Raw genomic sequence first — 19,606 nt, 5'->3', positions numbered from 1 at the left:
GTGCCGACCTTTGAGATTTGTGGTAATCCGAGCTTTACTCCAAGAGGATGTCCAATCGCGTAGAGCTTTGAGCAAGAAACAGGGGGGGGGGAGTGTACATGCAAAGGCACTCCGAAGCTTAAGTCAGTATTGAGAATTCAATGTATCCTTTGAAGATAAAATATCATACCTTTATAGATGAGATAAAATAGTCGGTTACGTTTCTATTGATCATCTGAATTGAAGAGCAATTAATAGGTTTTAATAAGTGATAATGTCTGGTCGGACATTTTTATTCCAGGATGTAGTCCGTTGAGTCTGATTGTAACGTATAACGCCGAGTTATAACGTAAAGTGCCGAGTTATAGTGCATAATGCCGAGTTATTGTATATAATGCCGAATTATGACATCGGATTTGTAACGGCCGTATCAAGTTCAAATTTGAACAAAATAGTAAAAAAACTCAATCATCAATAAAAATATATTGGATTTATTTTTAGATTCAAATGAACCTTAAATAAACTGAGAAATAAACTGAAATTATTTAATAATGGCACTAAAAAAAATCGGAACCAATAAAGATCTTAGCAAAAAATATTGATGTTGTTGGTAATAACAATAACGAAAGAGAACGATAACGAAAAAGAAAAAGAAGAAGAAGAACTGACGTGCGTGAATTTAAAAGAAGAAGAAAAAGACGACGTAGTATCAAGAAAAAGAAGAAAAAGAAGAAGTGACAGCAATAAAATATACATGTGTAAATTTAAAATAATATGTTGAACTTGATTAGGATTATGACTTGAATGTAAGATTTTATTCTTTTTATATATATATATATAAATTCTCTCTTGATATATAAAATTATCTTCTGTTAATTATTTTTTTGATTCTAAATAATTATTCTAAAATTATATAAATATATGATATTTTTATTTATATGAGTATCAAATAAAAAGAGAATTTTTCACTAAAATAAAATAAAAAATAATTATTTTTTAAAATTTTATTTTTTAATTTTAATCTTTTAAATACGATTTTTTTTAGTTAGGGCGAGTTTATCACACTCCCAGCAAACTCTATATTTTTTATAATATTCGCTTAATCCCGACGAACTTGTTTTAAATAAAAAAAAATCGTATTAAAAAATTAAAGTTGAAAAATGAAATTTTGAAAAATAATTATTTATTTTATTTTATTTTAGTAAAAAATCCAATAAAAAGATTGTTAAAACCTTAAAATTATATAGTAATTTATTTTAAAACAAAATAAAAAAGTTTTAAAATATGGACCTAACTTATTTTTCTTATTTTGTGGTTGCGACAAGGCCGCTGTAACTAGACCGCCATTCATTTGACCCTTCTACTACTGGAAGCAGCTTTGGAACTGTGTAAGAATCCTGCGGTTTGTGCACCTTTGTGCACCACAGTTTAAAGAGGAAAAACAAAACTATACAAAACTACATATCTTATGATTTGGATTCAAACTTGGCTAATGCGGTAATGCCAAGGTTGTTCCATCTCAAAGGTTCCATTTTTGCTGTCATTTCTCGTTGTTTTTCTGCAACAACAAAAAACGAAAACAATGTTGTAGCATTGGTAGCTACCCAGCTATCTAATTGTAGTGGGATACGTCAACTGAACCAACTATATGCCCATGTATTAACAACCCACTTTCTCGAATCAAATCCTGCACCTTTTAATTGGAACAATATCATCAGGGCCTATGTTAGATTAGATGCTCCACGCAAGGCACTTCACATCCATGTTGCAATGCTTCGAGAAGGGGTTTTGCCCGATCATTATACCATGCCCATTGTTCTTAAGGCTGTGTGTCAGTGTTTCGCTGTTGAGCTTGGAAAGCAGCTGCATTCTGTTGCCGTGAAGCTTGGTTTGCAATCCAATGAGTATTGTGAAACAGGGTTCTTGGGTTTGTATTGTAAAGCTGGTGAATTTGGAAGTGCACGTAAGGTGTTTGATGAAAATCCTCAACCGAAGCTTGGTTCTTGGAATGCCATAATAGGTGGCCTTTCGCAGGCTGGGCTTGCCCAGGATGCAATAGACATGTTTATCAATATGAGGAGACATGGGTTTGTGCCGGACGGTGTCACCATGGTTAGCTTGACATCAGCTTGTGGGAGCATTGGTGACTTGAATTTGGCAATCCAGCTGCACAAATGTGTTTTCCAGGCTAAGAATTTGGAGAAGACGGATATTTTGTTGTTGAATTCGCTGATTGACATGTATGGAAAGTGTGGCCGGATGGACTTGGCATATAGAGTTTTTGCATCAATGGAGGATCGAAATGTTTCGTCATGGACATCCATGATTGTAGGATATGGGATGCATGGACATGTTAAGGAAGCACTAGATTGCTTCTGGTGTATGATAAAGGCAGGAGTAAATCCCAATTATGTGACTTTTATTGGACTACTCAGTGCTTGCGTGCATGGTGGGACAGTTCAAGAGGGAAGATACTATTTTGATATGATGAAGAATGTTTATGGAATAACACCCCAAATGCAACACTATGGATGCATGGTAGACCTGTTGGGTCGAGCAGGATTGCTTGATGAGGCTAGAAAAATGGTGGAGGAGATGCCTATGAAGCCAAATTCTATAGTATGGGGGTGTTTGATGGGTGCATGTGAAAAACATGGGAATGTGGATATGGCAGAATGGGTAACTAAGCATTTGCAAGAATTGGAACCTTGGAATGATGGTGCTTATGTGGTATTGTGCAATATCTATGCAAATCACGGATTGTGGAAGGAGGTGGAGAGAATAAGATCTTTCATGAAAGAAGGAAAGGTTGCTAAGGTTCCTGGTTATAGCCTCACAACAAATTCAAATTGAGGAGTCAACAATAAATTAATTTGGCATTGGGAATTTTTCAGTCACTTCAACTTTTGTTTTGTATGGTTCATGACTTGAAATTTTGCCCTTTCTTCTTATGATTATTTTTTTTTTTTAATTTCTGGCAATATGCTCGAAACCAAAGATAGTACCATAGCATTGACAAGTATTTGTTGTGTTAGGAGCTTAAGGCCAGGCGAAGAATGAATTTAGGATGGATAGCTTATTTAGGAAGGAGGGAAACTTTGTTATGTAATTTGTCTGTCGTTCATTACAGAATTGATAAGCTTTTTATTTTAAGAAGTCAGAAATTAAATTTTGGATTTGTAACTGAGGATTGAGAAAGATAGTGATTTGCCCAATCTGTAATGTGTGAAGAAAAAATACATTCACTTTATTATGGATAAAAAGAAAGGGAAAAGAGACTTTATTATGCAAGAAGCCAAGCTACCCAATAGCAGTGCTCACGAAGAATAAGAAATATCAAAGGTTGCTGATGATAAATTGAGAACCAACTGATGTTTGGATTTTAGGGTAAAAAATGGTCACTAGTCCGATTATCAATTTATCATCGATATGTAAGTGTAAAGATGAGAGTTTTGATGAAGAGTAAAGATTACTTTTTTTTTTTAAGTAAAAAAATACACATTCTTCTTTAAATTTAATAAATATCTTCATTCTTCACTTGATTCTATTCCACCAAAGAAAATTATGAAATACCCCACAAACGAAAAATGCAGAAATTATTTTTAATATGGTGATAAAGATGGTATTTTAGTTGAATGCTGATATTTAAAGTGTATTACAATACTGTAGAAATGCAAAAAAAATGTCCAACACCGTGTTGCCAGAATGATAACACGTGTCCAACACGCATCCTGTATATTGCAACACGCATCTTGTATGTTGACTCTCTACCTACAAAATCCACCCACATGTAATTACATCAAATAATTCTATTTTCAACAAAAACACCAATATTTTTTTCATATAAAAAAATTAACATCTATAAAAAAATACATTTCAAAAATTAAAAGCTCATGAGATTTGATTTCATCATTTTTTCTTGTGTGTTTTATAAGTCAAAAGTATTCAAAGAATTTAAACTCACTATCGTAGCCCTTTGTTGAGTACTTTAATTTCTATTTTATTTGTTTGTTTCCTTAGTATTCTATTATAATAAGATTTACGTTTAAGTTTAATGTGTTGAGTTTTTTTTTTTCAAAAGAAAACTTCTCATAGTTTAAATTAAAAAATTAGCTATTTTAATTAGAATATATTCTCTGACCCAAAAATAAAAAAGTAAAATATGATTTGAACTATGATTTGAATTTATTATAGACGTGATGTAAAAATAAGTGTCCTATGAGTGGTCTCTTTTCATTAGAAAATATTAACGTATTCAAAATTTCAATGATTTGAACTATGATTTGAATTTATTATAGACGTGATGTAAAAACTTCGTCGTTATATAATTGTTTCAATTGCCAAATTTCCGTAGAATTCTAGCTTTTTGTCTCATTTTTATTGGCCGGAATATTCTGTGTATCCAATCAAAATCCAAGATAGTCAACCAAATCATACATTGGTAACATACTAACATCTTGTATCCTATTTACTTCGGTACGACGATAAATTTATACGTACAGTACAATAAAAATATAGACAAATTAAAATACGACATATAAATTATGTTTTTCACGTCAATAATTAATTTTTTTTAAATACATATCATATCAATGATTTTATTAAATCACCCTTATACTTTAATAAAAATAAAAAGAAATTTTATTTAATTTTTATAAAAAAACTTAAATATTCTTTTTTTGTATTGGACAAAAACAACCCTAATTCTTTAATTTAATCAAAATTCAATTAACTTTAGTTTTATAATTTTAAATCTGAATCAATTTAAAAATCAAAACTAAAATACATTTCATTATTTATATACACTCAAAAATTACTTTGTTGATCATGAACCCTAATTTAATCTCTCCTACCCCTTAGTACCAAAAAGAAAAATATATCTAAAAAATTTTTGGTTTGTGTTGCACATCGCTCGTTTCGTTCATTCATTAATATTAATGTTTGTTATTCAGCGCGTCGCCTGCTTGTTGAGAAAAGTTTCCAGGAGCTTTAGCGCTGCATGTCAGCCCAAGCAAAACATTCAAGAACTGCATGCCAAATACACTTATTACTACTTTGACTTGTTTTTCTTTCTGCATTGATTTCATCATATCACTTTGTTTCCCTGTCCTATGCCATCAGCAAAGCAATCTTTTCAAGGTTAGTGAAGAAAAGTATCAATCCAGAATTAGAGCACTTGAGGCAAAAAAACACTTGAATTAAAATGCTCACTATTAGAAGTAGAGGCTATGGAAGCTAAAGCAGAAATAGTGCAGAAAACTAAAGCAATTTTTTAGATATATATTTTTTTTGGTATTAAGGGGTAAGAGAGATTAGATTAGGGTTCATGATCAACAAAGTAATTTTTGAATATATGAATAATGAAATGTATTTTGGTTTTGATTTTTAAATTGATTCAGATTTAAAATTATAAAACTAAAGTTAATTGAATTTTGATTAAATTAAAGAATTAGGGTTGTTTTTGTCCAATACAAAAAAAAAAATATTTAAGTCTTTTTATAAAAATTAAATAAAATTTATTTTTATTTTTATTAAAGTATAAGGGTGATTTAGTAAAATTATTGATATAATGTTTTTAAAAAAAGAAAAATTAATTATTGACGTGTAAAAATAATTCACATGTCGTGTTTTAATTTGTCCATGTGTTTTAATTTGTCCATATTTTTATTGTACTGATACGTATAAATTTATCGTCGAAGCAAACACCTTAGATTAAAGGTCTGATTAAGAGTTCAAATAGAAAAATTAGGTCTGATTAAGAGTTCAAATAGAAAAATTAACTCTCGCATCATCTTATTCACAAAATTGAGCATCATCAGCTAAGAGAGAACCGAATTACTGAGTTGGTAGAACAGTAGAACGGTAGAAGAGTTTCAAAATTACAAGTAAGAAGACAACCTTACTGTAAGACTATTGTCTAGGAACTGCAGTGAAAAAATGAAAACCCCTGATACTACAAATAGAGCAAGTTGTTACAAGCCAAACTTGGAAAGGGGAAAGATGAGTGAGAAAAGGTTTATGCACATACCGTGGATTCCAAAGGTACAACGCTATCCGGAAAATCATCTCTTTGCCCCGCAAGAGAGTAATATGCAAGAATGTGAGCCGGATGCTCAATGATTACTGGCATTTCCGGATTATTATTTACCGCCACGTGTCTAGAAGGAATCAACTCGATATTCCAAAAGGGGCGAGCCATAGCCAAAAGATCGCGTCCAGAAGGAGAGGCACCATAGCCTTGCACCCACAAGTACCTAAGAGAAGCCAGGCGCATTGCAGCAATGGCTAGTGCACGCTCACTAAAAAAGGAACAGCCTCTCATTTCGAGTTTCTGGAGATTCGGACAGCCCTTAGAGAATTCCAAAAGCCCTGCATCGGACTGTCCAACATAGCCAAGTAGCATCCATCTTACATTTTGGCTGTATTGCCCAATGTAGCCAAGACCCTGGTCAGTCAAGCCCCCGGGTCGGAGATAAAGAGCAAATCTTCTAAGCTTGTCACAACCCATAAGTAAAGTCCTTACTCCATTGTCAAGTGGCAAATCGGTTATTTCTGCTTCATGATCAAGCAGGACAAGGCGAAAATCACAAAGGTTTCTCAAGTGAGTTCCAATCTGTTCCAAACATGCATTTGTGATGTCAGATACATAAACAGCCAAATATTCGAGTTTTGGACATCCCTGTGCCAAAGCAGTTAATCCTCTATGGGAAACAACACCATCTTCATCTTCCATTCCTTGATCATCATCACCTCTATCAATCCTAAGCCTTTTTAACTTTGTACAACAGCGAGCAAGAACCTCCAATCCTCTATCTCCAATTACATTTCTTGACTGTTCATAAGCAAAGATATCAATTTTAAAGACCAAAGGAAATATTTTAAATGAATCTCTATTTGTTCAAAATAATGTATTGTCTTAAGCTCTAAACCGTATAAATTGATTTATCTTACAGTTTTCAAGTTTCCTTTGGTAGATGTGGCAATTTCAAATCAATATATGCAAACATAGTAATGATTGCTCGAGGAGCATACATATGTAATTATGCACGATACACATGTAAACATTCGAGAAGTAGACAGGTAAATTATGAGCTTTTCAAAGAACAAGCATTCTGGAATTTACCTCGAGGACTTCCAAATTGGGGCACTTTTCAATTAACTTGCAATGATCCTCTGTATCCAGCATTGCATACATGAGGTCCAACTTTTTTAGTATGGATGCATAAACAAACACCATTGGCAACTCATTGCTTTCAATATTTGTCAAACCCAATCGGCATAACCTGGCTGGTAATGTTACAGCATTGTACCTATCTGGTTCCTCAGTATAGGCACCTCCACAAAATTCTTCTAGAGAAGTAGCATAGCGAAAGAAGTTCACAAGATCCAAGATTTCGGAATCAGTAACTTTCACGGAGACTAAGTTGGGGCAATTTTTGGCTATAAGTTCAAGGTCCTGAATTCCTACAGCCGCAATTTCCGTCAAGTAAAAATTGAGTGACTCAAGAACCGTATTATTTGAAGCAAGCTCATGCAACCATTCACCATCTTTCTCAACAATTGTGCTTTCCTCCAAAAACAAGACTCTTAAATTCCTGCCAAATGCAAAATTTAAATTTAGAGATGCACTCAAATTCTGCAGGCATACATTTCAAATGATATCAGCCGAAAATTCTTTCAAAAATTGGTCAATAGATGTTTAGTTGATGGATATATGAAATTCATCCTACTTATTATCCCATCAATTATCAATCAATCAATTAAACTTTAAAAATGTTTTTGAAGGATTGAAGCTCTACCAGCATGAACAAGCTATTTCAGTTTAACGCTCCAATCACTAAATATTATGGAAGATTATCATACAAGTTACAAAAGAATTCACTTGACACCAGGACTAAAATGAAATTAGAGTTGCCATGTCTGCCACACAATGAATACACCTATAAACCATAATAGATAATGTAGAAAGCTGCATTAGATAGTTGAGGCACAACACTGGGTGCTGCTACTTTCATCATAGAAAATTCATGAAAAATCAGACAAGACTTGCGATCCCCAAAACACTTCCATCAATCGCACAGGTAGCGGCTATCAGTTACTTATTAGAATCATTAACCACTCCCCACCAGAATCCTCCAACTAAACAACCAAACAAAGTTACCCTAAACACACACTCACGTAGGAACAACATGAACATGCCAATTTGCCAATTAGTAATGATCTCAAGTCAACTCACTACTTTAAACATATTCATTCATCTAACAACCTTATAATTCACAACCAAAACTAACCAAGTTATATTATGCAAATAAGCAACATCAATATTGATTTTTTTTTTAATTAAAAATCATGATAATGATAAGCCTAGATTAATTAATATGATATATTATTGAATATTCATTACACATATCAAATCATCATCCTCAGAAATAAGTTATGTAAAACACTTTCTTTCTTTTCTTTTCTCTTCTTCTTCTTCTTCTTCTTCTTCTATTTTTTTCATTTTTTATTTTTTATTTTTTTACTTTTTTTGCGCTTAAACCTTGAAAATTATCATGCTACAGTAATATGCGAAACTGAAACGTGGAAGCATACCTGCAAAACCTGCCAACAAAGAAAAGGCCATCTGTGGAGAAACCAGAACACTTATCAAGCTTCAGAGCTTGAAGCACGTGACCACGTGACTTAGCAAGAACCTCAAGATCGGAGTCCTTAACAATCATGCGCCGGAAATGGAGGCTCCTGAGGCATCCAAAGTGCTGCGAGATCTCCGTCACCCAAGGCGTCACGTGACCGCCCCAATCCTCCGGTATGAGGTTGAACATCGCCGCCCTAGGCTTCCCCTTCAGCTTCAGAGACTCCAGGTGAGGGAACCGCCGCCTGAGGCGGTCCGGCGTGGTTGTGTAGCATAGCGCGATGGTGACGTGCTTACGTGTCATGGAATCGAGCTCGTACCACCGCCGACACACCTGAGACACGGCGTCGCGGTCTTTCGGGTCATCGATGTACGGAATCACGCAGTCCATCACCACGTCCACCTGGCGCGTCCTCCTCACGCTCCTGTCCTCCATCGAGATCGGTTCAGAGTCTCCAAAAATTGGAGAACTTTTTTATTATTTATTTTTCTTAAAAAAAAGAGAAGTCAGAAAGAAAAGACTATGGTGTCAGGGTGAGTGTGTTAGAAGAGGGTTGAAGTGTGAGGAGTGAGAATTGGATGTGTTTGGACATGGCGGGGACGGTTGATATTTCTGTGGTGAAAGGAATCGGACGGTGACGATTGATTTGAGTGTTTTGGATCGGAAGGGAAGCTAAAGAAAATGGTTACTAATTTAGAGGGTGAAGAGGGGGAAACGGAGAAAGGGTAGTGTTTTCTGGGTTAAGTGAATGTAAAGAGGGAAGGGGAAAGAGAAAGAGAAGAAATTTTGTTGTTGATGATGATGATGGTGATTTGATGAGTGTGTTTGTGCTTTGTGTTGGGAGAGAGTGGAAAATGGTGGGGTCAGTATGTGGTGGTGCTGATGGAGTGATGGTGGTGGTGGGGGACTCTAGCCAGGACGAAAGACAATCTGAAACGGCAAAAATTGTTCCCAAATTTATCCACTTATCTATTTATTTTCTGAATTTAACAAACTTTTTTTTTTGGTGACTTGAATTTAACTAACTTGTACATTAATTAACTTGTACATTTGAGTAAATATCCATAGTAGTCTCTGAGATTCACGCAATTACTCATAGTAATCCCTAAGATTCCGATTTTCCTATTGTAGTCCTCCAGATAGAGCTCCGAGCACTCAAACTAGTCCCTGGCCATATTTCAGGTGATGACTCATCACCGGAGCGTTGACGTGGCCTCGGATTGCCACGCTGGAGGGCTCCCAACGGCTAGCTGAGCTGGCTAAGTTCCAATTTTTACCCATATTAGTCCCCCTAATATATGTAACCCTAAATCCCCAAATTCTCATACACTTCCCCTCTTCATCTTGTTCACCTCTTCTTCTTCTTCTTCTATAACTTCTTCCTAAACACTGATGAAACATGATGTAGTAGCCCAAAAGAATACACACCATGCATCCAAGTACTTCCGAGTCTAAAAACACATGGATAAAACATGAGGATCAAAATTAATAAGATAGTAATCAATTAAATTATGCCGTTGTTGAACACTAGCTCAGTGGGTTTCAATGAAAATTTTTCAGTTTCACTTCTAAAGATGTAAATCAAAATTTAAAGCATTACAGCTAGGTGTTTCACTTCCAAAAATCTTGTCTCCATCAACCAACCAGAAAAAATAAGTTCCCATCCATACATCTTCAAAGTGCGAATATATGTCAAAAGTTCTCCTGTTCTACGAATTCTGTAAGAACCACAATTTTAGGATTGTAAATATGCACCAACAGCTTTGAAAAATATTAACCCATTTTTGTAATATGCTACAACTGGCTAGAAAATGGAAAACTGTTGATCCTGAATGCAGAAAAACAAGAACATGGAAATCTAACAACTGTAAAGAAGCAGGGAACAACTGGAAAAATATTGCATCATGTTTGTAACAAATATGAAAAGATTACATGCCAAAACTTTTAGAAACTCCAAAGGTTCATTTAGCAATTGAAAAAGAAATCAATGGATACCTTTCATTCTTCTCCTTCATTTGTTCAGTGGCAATTGCAATTAATTGTGATATCCATTTATTCACTACATCAATTCAAATATCATAGTTTTCAAAATAATAAGAAAACAAAAGCAGTGACAACAACGATAATTTAAATACATAAATTAAACCTTTTAAAAGAAGGAATTGAAGGTAAAGTATACATTTATGAAATGGAAACTGGCTTCTAGGTCTAGAACATTGTTAAATCAAAAGAAATATTAAGCAATCTTCCCTGAAGGTACGACCAAATACACATTCATTGATAACAAATTAGAACAGAGTTCCCGCTTAGGATTTAGAAAACAAACTCAGTTACTGATAATACTTATAATAAACAAGCCTTGTTGTCCGGAGAATATATCATAATCCCTTCTGAATTTTTTTTGAAGTCACCTCCATGATGAAACATAATGTCCAACTTCTCCTCTATCTGCAAGAAATTTAAAATGTTTACAATATACAAGGAGAATTTGAAAGCCTACTCATGCATTAAAAAGGAAAAATAATCACCACAAGAAAACATATTTTTCCAAACCTTCATACATCTCCCTGTGTCATCCCTGTTTTATTCAGGTATTACAGCAACCCCACAAACCCCAACCAAGATTCAAACCCTAGACACTACAATGACACCAAAACTCCAGAACCTCAACTACACTGACCAATGCTATCATCAACCAACATTGTATTCAAAATGCAGAGTAAAAAAAAATAAAGGTTACCTTGAGTCCGATCACAACGTCAGAACCTCGTGTTTGTGGTGAAGGAAGGGAAGGGAAGAGCGATAACAACTTCTGATCAGATGAATTCTTTTCTCAAATTTTTGTAAACCCAGCAAATACAACCCTAACGCTACGCCATTGATGGGGAGATGAAGAAGAAGTCACAGGGTGGAAGAAGAAGAGACGAAGTGTTTGTGTTGGGGGGAGAAAACTGTTTTTCATACTAAGTAACAACTATACGGTGTCGTTTTTGGCTTTCAAGGGCACCAAATCCAAAACGACGTTGTTTTGAACACGTTCCACGTGGCAATCCGAGGCCACGTCAGCACTCCGGTGATGAGTCATCACCTGAAATATGGCCAGGGACTAGTTTGAGTGCTCGGAGCTCTATCTGGAGGACTACAATAGGGAAATCGGGATCTTAGGGATTACTATGGGTAATTGCGTGAATCTCAGGGACTACTATGGGTATTTACTCTGTACATTTGAACTCATTCGTCCCATTAAACAAGGGTTAATTTAGTCACCAAAAAAACAAAGGTTAATTTGTAGAGCCCTCCATGAGTGGAGCTTGTTTACCTAATAGTGTATTTTTTTTTTTTTTTATTTTTTTGTCTTTATCAAGTCTTGACATTTGGTTAAAGAAAATGAAACTCATTGTTTGTAAATTTTTTTTAACAAAATACTATCTATACAACAAAAATTAATCACAAAATTATTTATAATATATATTTTATATTTTGATATATATTTTATATATATAGCTGATTATTTTTTACATATATCTAAGATAATTATTTTTTTAAGAATTTAGTTAATATATGCCCTAAAAATACATAACAAATTTATTATTAGTAAAAAACTTTAAATATTTTATTTAAAAAATAAAAAATAAATACATTATAAATTTAAATTTTTTATTAAAAATATTATTTGTATATTAAAATTAACTACTAAAATTAGTCATCAGTATATTTTTATATAAATATATGTGTGGTTTAATTTATTTTCAATATATATTTATATTTTAACATGTATTTTACACTTGTGACTCACTTTAGTGACTAATTTTAGTGTACACATAAAGTGATCGATTTTTTATATATTCAATAAAAACTTTCTTAATTTATAAATTTAATATATACTTTTAGGACACAAGATTTTAGGACACAAGATAGATAAAAAATTTTTAATATAATTATAAATGAAAGAATTATTTACGATAACATTTGTGTAAAAAAAAATATAAATCAGTACTGAATATCATTATTTTTTTAGGGTAAAACACATGCATAAATCAAACATATACTAATATTATACGAAAGTCGCAAAACAAATAACGTTACATGTATGTCTTCATTTATATATCTATATAAATTGAATTTATTGAATTCGATTTAGGTCCTCTACTACTAAATCAAATTAAACATAATTAGTAGTGTTTAATATATCTACATAAATCAAATATATTGAATTCGAATTAGCCATTATAGCGCTTTATTACTGCACATCACATCTATAGTAAATCCAATTAACTTAATTCAATTGTTTATTTATTCTATATTAATTTTAAAACATAAATATCAATAAAAAAAAACCCTCATTTGAATTCAAATAAAATAGCAAAAAAAAAAAAAATCAAAATGAATAAGAATAGAAATTCAATTTTTATATTTTAGTTCAAATTTCAGAAAATCTACATTTTTATAAACTTATGAATTTAAAACGATACAGTAAACAATTTCTAAAAAATTGTATAAATGTAGATAATACATGGAACAATAATACAATTAGGTTAGATATAAATGGAGAAAAGATTCAGACCTACGCGCTTTCTTTTCCTCTCTCTTCCTTATTTCGCACTTTACACACTTTTGGAATCCTAGTTTTCTCTGAACCATGAGCAACGAAACCTCCTCCATTAAGGTTAGGAGCTCTGTTTATTTTGATGGAATAACACTATTGTCATTCTATTTTGATTAATGTATTGATTTAAATTCAAAGATTACTTTCGTTATTCATTTTAGGAATTAGAGTATATTGCAAGATAACTCTTTTTCTACTTGAATTCTTGTTGAATCTTGAAGAAGTTAACTCACTTGAATAAAAGCTTGAAAGTAATTCCTCCTAATTCTCTAATTACTTGGACTTAACGTGATACGTGATATATAATCACTTTATCTCTGGGTATTTAGGGTTTATGTGGCTAATAAACTAAAATTGAACTTAACCCTTTAATCTAAATTAAGTGATCAAGGAGTTGACAGTTGATTATGTTAGAGGAGATTAAATCACTAAGGAATTAGGGTTTAATTAATTAAAGTTTGCCATGAATTGAATCTTGCATGATTAAAGTAGTTAGTAAGAATTATTAATTCGAAAAAAATAAATATCTCTGAACCTTTAACTGATTTTTCACATACTTTTCACAACCCGTTTACCGTTTGCTTTCGTAATTTCTCTGAGTACTGTTTAATGCATTTGACCCTAAAACATTCTTTTGTGATTGTCTGACTAAGTAAATTATTCAATCATTGTTGCTTGATCCATCAATCCTCGTGGGATCGACCTTCACTCACATGAGGTATTACTTGGTACGACCCAGTGCACTTGCCGTTAGTTTGTGGTTTTAGAATTTTGTACCAAGTTTTTGGCGCCGTTGCCCAGAATTGACTACAATTGACAACTACACGTTGTTTGATTGCATAGATCAGACGCTTTTGCTTTAATTTTATTTAACTTTCTCTTTTCATTTTCGAAAATTTAGTTTAATTTGTTTAAAATTTTTTCTTTAATTTTTGAAATTAAGTTTGGTGTTCCTTAGTTGTTTATTTTATTTTTTTATTTCTCTTCTTGATTATTTTCGAATTTTCTTGCTTCCATTTTTCTTATGAATTTTTGAAAATTTTAATTCAATTTATTTAGTTTATTTTGTTTTATTTCTTTTACTCAGGGTACCTCACGGGAAATTCTCTTCATTCTGACATAGATATTTTTAATTTTTTTTGTTTTTTGTTTGTTTATTTTGTTTGTTTACTGCAGGCTAGAGCTTAAAAAGATGCTGAGAATCTCAAGAATAATTTTGAGAAGGAATTTGAAGAGTCTACTATGGATCCAAACAATAACAACAATGTTATTAATCCTAATGCTCTCAATGCTCCTAATTTGCCTGAGCAACTTAGAAAGATATTTGGCTCATACACTGCTCCTAGCCCTACCTTTTATGGCAATAGCATTGTTGTACCTCCTATGGCTGCTAATAATTATGAGTTGAAGTCTCAGCTCATCACTTTAGTGCAACAAAATTGTCAGTTTTATGGACTCCCACAGAAAGACCCAAACTTATTCATCTCCAATTTTCTACAAATCTGTGATACGGTGAAGACCAATAGAGTTCATCCTAATGTCTATAGGTTGTTGCTCTTTCCGTTTGCTGTACGGGACAAAGCCAAACAGTGGCTTGACACACAACCCAAGGAGAGCTTGGATACATGGGACAAGTTGGTCAATCGATTTTTGACTAAATTCTTTTTACCTCAAAAGCTGACTAAACTGGGGACTGATGTTCAGACTTTCAGGCAGAGAGAGGGTAAATCTCTCTATGAAGCTTGGAAAAGGTACAAGCTGATGCTCAGAAAATGTCCTCATAACATGTTTTCAAACTTGATTCAGTTGTAGATTTTCTATGATGGAGTTATTGAGGCCGTCAAAATGTCTTTGGACAATTCTGCAGGCGAGTCTCTTCACATGAAAAAGACTCCTGAGGAAGCTCTTGATTTGATTGAGATAGTTGCTAACAACCAATATCTATATTCTTTTGAGAGGACCTCTGTGGGAAAACGAGTCATGGAATTGGATATTTTGGACACAATTCTTGCTCAGAACAAGGCTATATCTCAACAGATTAATGCTATTACTCAACACTTGAGTGGATTGCAAGTCTCAACAATTAATATATAAGATACTTCCTATGACATGAGTGGCAACTTTTCTCAAGGTGAGAGTTATGATTATGGCCAATTTCTCCTGAATAGGTTAATTACATAGGCAATTCCTCTAGACCCCTCAATAATGATCCATTCTCTAAAACTTATAATCCGGGGTGGAGGAATCACCCTAATTTTGGTTGGAGAAATCAACCACAGAGGCACAGAATTTTAGCAACAATTCTCAGGGCAATTTTAATCAGAACAACTCCAACAACTACCATTTTCAGCCCTCTCAACCACAACAAGCATCTTCCCATTCTCAGAAATCATCTGACTTAGAATCTATAGTTGCAAAACTTTCCAAGAGCACTCATAGTTTTATGCAGAAAACCAGAGCTTCACTCAAGAACTTGGAGATCCAAATGGGTCAGTTGAGTAAGCAAGCATCTGAGAGGCCTCCTAATACCTTACCCAGTGATATAGCGCGTAATCCAAGGGAAGAGTACAAGGCCATACATTTGAGAAGTGGTAGGGTAACAGGTTCAGAAGCAAAAGTTAGTGAGGATCCGGTTAAAAAAGAAACTCTGGAGGAGGCTAAGAGCCAAGAAGAACACTCCCCTCCAAGGCATCCGGATAACCCTTTTCTGGTTGATCTTTTGCAATATCCGGCAAAGCCTAAAGCACCTAAGTACAAGCCTAAGATGCCATATCCTCAGAGACTTTAGAAAGCCTCCAAAGACAAGCAGTTTTCCATATTTTTAGAGGTTTTCAAGAAGTTTCAGATCAACATTTCTTTTGCAGAGGCCCTTGAGCAAATGCCTCTTTATGCTAAGTTTATGAAGGAGTTGTTGACCAATAAGAGGAATTGGAAGGAGAGTGAAACCATGGTGCTTACAAAAGAATGTAGTGCTATTATTCAGAAGGATCTCTCTAAGAAGATGCAAGATCCTAGAAGCCTTTTTATTCCTTGTACCATTGGTGATATCACTATTCAGAGGACACTATATGATCTTGGAGCTAGCATCAATTTCATGCCACTTTTCTTGATGAAAAAGCTCCAAATTGATGAGGTAAAATCCACTAGCTCGTATTTCTCTTCAACTTGTTGACCTTTCAATTAAGTTTCCTTTGGGAGTTGTTGAGAATTTACTTGTGAAAGTAGGACCATTTATTTTTCTTACTGATTTTGTAATACTTGATATGGAAGAGGACAAAAATGCCTTTATTATTTTGGGGAGACCCTTTTTAGCTACATGAAGAGCCCTTATTGATGTGCAAAAGGGTGAATTGACTTTAAGGGTCAAGTGCTTGAGGCTCTGCAATATCCTAGTGATTCCAAGGGATGTATGAGAGTTGGTCTTATTGAGCTACTAATTCAAGAGGTTTTTGAATCTAAAGAGCTTGATGGTGTTTTGGAACCCTCTTCAGAGGATGGTTTACTTGAGATTGATGATTTACCACCTCAAGAGAGGGAACCTAATGCCATTAGCAAAGAGGAAGGGCTTCCAAAGCTTGATTTGAAGCCATTTCCTCCCTCTTTGAAGTATGTATTCCTAGGCAAGCATGATTTTTATCCAGTGATTATTAGCTCCTCTCTAAGGTATGAGGAAGAGAAATCATTGCTACAAGTGCTCAAGAGTTATAAAATAGCTCTTGGGTGGACTATTAGTGTGAAGGGGATTAGTCCGGCTAAGTGTATGCACAAGATCCTACTTGAAGAAGATACTAAACCAGTAGTGCAACCACAATGGTGGCTCAATCCAACCATGAAAGAAGTGGTCTAAAAAGAGGCTATAAAGCTTTGGGAAGTCAGGATAATTTATCCAATTTCTGACAGTCCATGGGTGAGTCCTGTGCAAGTGGTTCCCAAGAAAGGAGGGGTGACAATGGTCAAGAATGAGCTTATTCTCACAAGAACCATCACTGGGTGGCGTATGTGTATTGATTATAGGAGGCTCAATAGTGCAACAAGGAAGGATCACTTTCCCTTGCCTTTCATTGATTAGATGCTTGAGAGGTTAGCCAGACATGCATTCTATTATTTTCTAGATGGTTATTCTGGCTATAATCAGATTGCATTGGACCCTAAAGATAAAAAAAAGATGGCATTCACATGCCCTTTTGGTGTATTTGCTTACCGGAGGATGCCGTTTGGACTGTGTAATGTCCCAATAACTTTTCAGAGGTGCATGCTTTCCATATTTTCTGACATGGTTGAAAAGTTTATTGAGTACCTTCTAACCAAACAGGATGCTAAGCCAAGGTTGATTAGGTGGGTGCTCCTTCTTCAAGAGTTTGATATTGAGATTAGAGTCAGGAAAAGGTTAGAGAATCAAGTGGTTGACCATCTTTCTAGGATTAAGCCTGAGGAGGGAATGCAACAACCCACTCCTGTGACTAAGACCTTTTCAGATAAGCAAATCTTTATGATTCAGAGGGCTCCATGGTTTGCAGATATTGCAAATTACAAAGCCATGAGGTTCATCTCCAAGGAAACAGCAGGTTAAAAAGCTTTTAAATGATGCCAAGTACTTCTTGTGGGAAGAACCTTATCTTTTCAAGAGATTCTCAAATGGTATTATCCGGCGTTGTGTCTCATATGAGAAAACACAGCAGATTCTCTGGCATTGTCATGGTTCTGAGTATGGTGGCCACTTAGGTGGTAAGAGGATGGCTACTAAGGTCCTCTAGAGCGGTTTTTATTGACCGACTCTCTTTAGAGATGCTCGGGATTTTGTGAGGAACTACAACAAGTGCTAGAGAGCAGAGAATCTTCCCCACAACCATAAGATGCCACAGTAAGGAATACTAGTGATTGAGTTGTTTGATGTGTGGGGTATTGACTTCATGGGTCCTTTCCCACGCTCATACTCAAACACTTATATTTTGGTGACGGTTGATTATGTGTCCAAGTGGGTGGAAGCAGTGGCTTTACCCACTTATGATTCTAAAGTGGTACTGAACTTTCTTCAGAGATATATTTTTAGTCGATTTGGTGTCCCAATGATACTAATTAGTGATGGAGGAAGCCACTTCTGGAACAAACAGCTAGACTCACTTCTTCAGAGGTATGGAGTCTATCATAAAGTGAAAACCTCTTATCATCCTCAAACAAGTGGACAGGTTAAGGTCTCTAACAGAGAACTCAAAAAGATTCTGGAAAAGACCATTAGTACTTCAAGGAAGGATTGGGCTAGGAAGTTTGATGATGCTCTTTGGGCATATTGGACAGCATTCAAGACTCCTATTAGCATGTTCCCATATCAGTTGGTCTATGGTAAAGCCTGTCACTCGCCAGTGGAGTTAGAGCACAGAACATATTGGGCAACAAAGCTCCTGAACTTTGATGCTAAGGCTACAGGAGAAAAGGGGCTCCTTTAACTGAATGGGCTTGATGAATTCAGAAATTTAGCTTATGAGAACGCTAAGCTCTATAAAGAGAAGACAAAGATATGGCATGACAAGAAAATAGCCACTAGAGTATTTGAGCCAAGCCAGAAAGTCTTATTGTTCAACTCAAGGCTCAAGCTCTTACCTGGGAAGCTGAAGTCCCAGTGGTTAGGATCATTTGTGGTGACTAAAGTGTCTTAGTTTGGCCATGTGGAGCTCTAGGAAGAGAACTCTGATAGGAGAGTCACTATCAATGGTCAGAGACTGAAGAACTATCTTGGAGGCAAGGTTGATTGTCAGAGGTCCGCTCATCTGCTAACTTAGTAGAGCTGGCCTTAAGCTAGTGACGTTAAAGAAGCCCTTGTTGGGAGGCAACCCAACTATCTGTATCCTTAGTTTACAGTTATTTTGATTTTGGATTTTATTTATTTCATTATAGTTTTCTATACTTTTCCTACTTTTTATGTATGTTTTAGTCATGCAAAGTGTTAAAAAAGGAACATGTGGAATTAGAAGGGAAAACAACACACTCTGGAGAGAATTTGCTTCGGGTGCTGATAAACCCATATTTTATGATATATTTTGTGCTTAGTTTGAGTGATTTATTCAATCCTTCACCCACTTATTCATGTTAATTGCATGGTTTTACTTTCCCTTCCTTATTATGTGATGTATGTGAAAAACATGTTTCCTATGCTTTTAAATTAATTATTTTAATGACCTTTAATTCCATTCGATGCCGTGATTAGTGTGTTGAGTAGTTTCAGATCTTCTAAGGCAGGAATGACTTAAAGGATGGAAAGGAAACATACAAAAATGGAAGGAAAGTGCAAAACAGAGTTATGAAGAAACTGGCATCCACGCGATCGCATGGATGACGCGATCGCGTGCCAAGCGTGAATCAACAGCGACGCGGCCGCATGACTAACGCG

The 19,606-nt window shown here is 34.7% G+C and overlaps 3 protein-coding genes across 6 annotated transcripts; 2 read left to right on the top strand and 1 right to left on the bottom strand.

Moving 5' to 3' along the window:
* The first annotated feature begins 1,322 nt into the window (after positions 1-1,322).
* LOC107621750 (Tetratricopeptide repeat (TPR)-like superfamily protein) lies at positions 1,323-3,162 on the top strand. Its single transcript, XM_016323755.3, has one exon. It carries the CDS (start codon positions 1,480-1,482, stop codon positions 2,830-2,832), a length of 1,353 nt encoding a protein of 450 aa, XP_016179241.1. The 5' UTR covers positions 1,323-1,479; the 3' UTR covers positions 2,833-3,162.
* LOC107622809 (coronatine-insensitive protein 1) lies at positions 1,393-9,562 on the bottom strand. Of its 4 annotated transcripts, none has more exons than XM_021114067.2 (4): positions 8,575-9,562; positions 7,103-7,574; positions 6,008-6,811; positions 1,393-3,750 (listed from the first exon to the last, which is right to left on the bottom strand). In XM_021114067.2, the coding sequence occupies exons 1-4, from the start codon at positions 9,048-9,050 to the stop codon at positions 3,625-3,627; spliced, it is 1,878 nt and encodes a 625-aa protein (XP_020969726.1). In that variant the 5' UTR covers positions 9,051-9,562; the 3' UTR covers positions 1,393-3,624. The 4 variants fall into 4 exon arrangements, with proteins under 4 accessions (XP_020969726.1, XP_016180335.2, XP_020969727.1 ...); XM_016324849.3 differs by lacking the exon at positions 1,393-3,750 and adding an exon at positions 4,743-5,109; XM_021114068.2 differs by lacking the exon at positions 1,393-3,750 and adding an exon at positions 4,743-5,088.
* A 6,606-nt stretch (positions 9,563-16,168) lies between these two features.
* Positions 16,169-18,665, top strand: LOC148579806 (uncharacterized). Its single transcript, XM_088491046.1, has 4 exons — positions 16,169-16,354; positions 16,583-16,831; positions 17,534-17,763; positions 18,272-18,665. The coding sequence occupies exons 1-4, from the start codon at positions 16,169-16,171 to the stop codon at positions 18,663-18,665; spliced, it is 1,059 nt and encodes a 352-aa protein (XP_088347172.1).
* The last annotated feature ends 941 nt before the right edge of the window (positions 18,666-19,606 follow it).

This window comes from Arachis ipaensis, chromosome B10 (genome assembly GCF_059453495.1).
Source record: "Arachis ipaensis isolate K30076 ecotype BB chromosome B10, ASM5945349v1, whole genome shotgun sequence".
Lineage (NCBI taxonomy): Eukaryota > Viridiplantae > Streptophyta > Magnoliopsida > Fabales > Fabaceae > Arachis > Arachis ipaensis.
This window is presented reverse-complemented; position numbering and strand designations above follow the sequence as displayed.

Bases quoted from the DNA above. Each gene is read 5' to 3' on its own strand.
- LOC148579806 (XM_088491046.1), top strand. From the start codon at position 16,169: ATGGTGCTTACAAAAGAATGTAGTGCTATTATTCAGAAGGATCTCTCT. The intron at 16,832-17,533 runs GTATTCCTAGGC...CTAACCAAACAG, and splicing joins TTCCTCCCTCTTTGAAGTAT to GATGCTAAGCCAAGGTTGAT. The intron at 17,764-18,271 runs GTTCATCTCCAA...ATATATTTTTAG, and splicing joins GCAAATTACAAAGCCATGAG to TCGATTTGGTGTCCCAATGA.
- LOC107621750 (XM_016323755.3), top strand. From the start codon at position 1,480: ATGCCAAGGTTGTTCCATCTCAAAGGTTCCATTTTTGCTGTCATTTCT.
- LOC107622809 (XM_021114067.2), bottom strand. From the start codon at position 9,050: ATGGAGGACAGGAGCGTGAGGAGGACGCGCCAGGTGGACGTGGTGATG. The intron at 7,575-8,574 runs GTATGCTTCCAC...TGCATTTGGCAG, and splicing joins TTTGTTGGCAGGTTTTGCAG to GAATTTAAGAGTCTTGTTTT. The intron at 3,751-6,007 runs GTATGTGCATAA...TGGATTTTGTAG, and splicing joins TTGTACCTTTGGAATCCACG to GTAGAGAGTCAACATACAAG.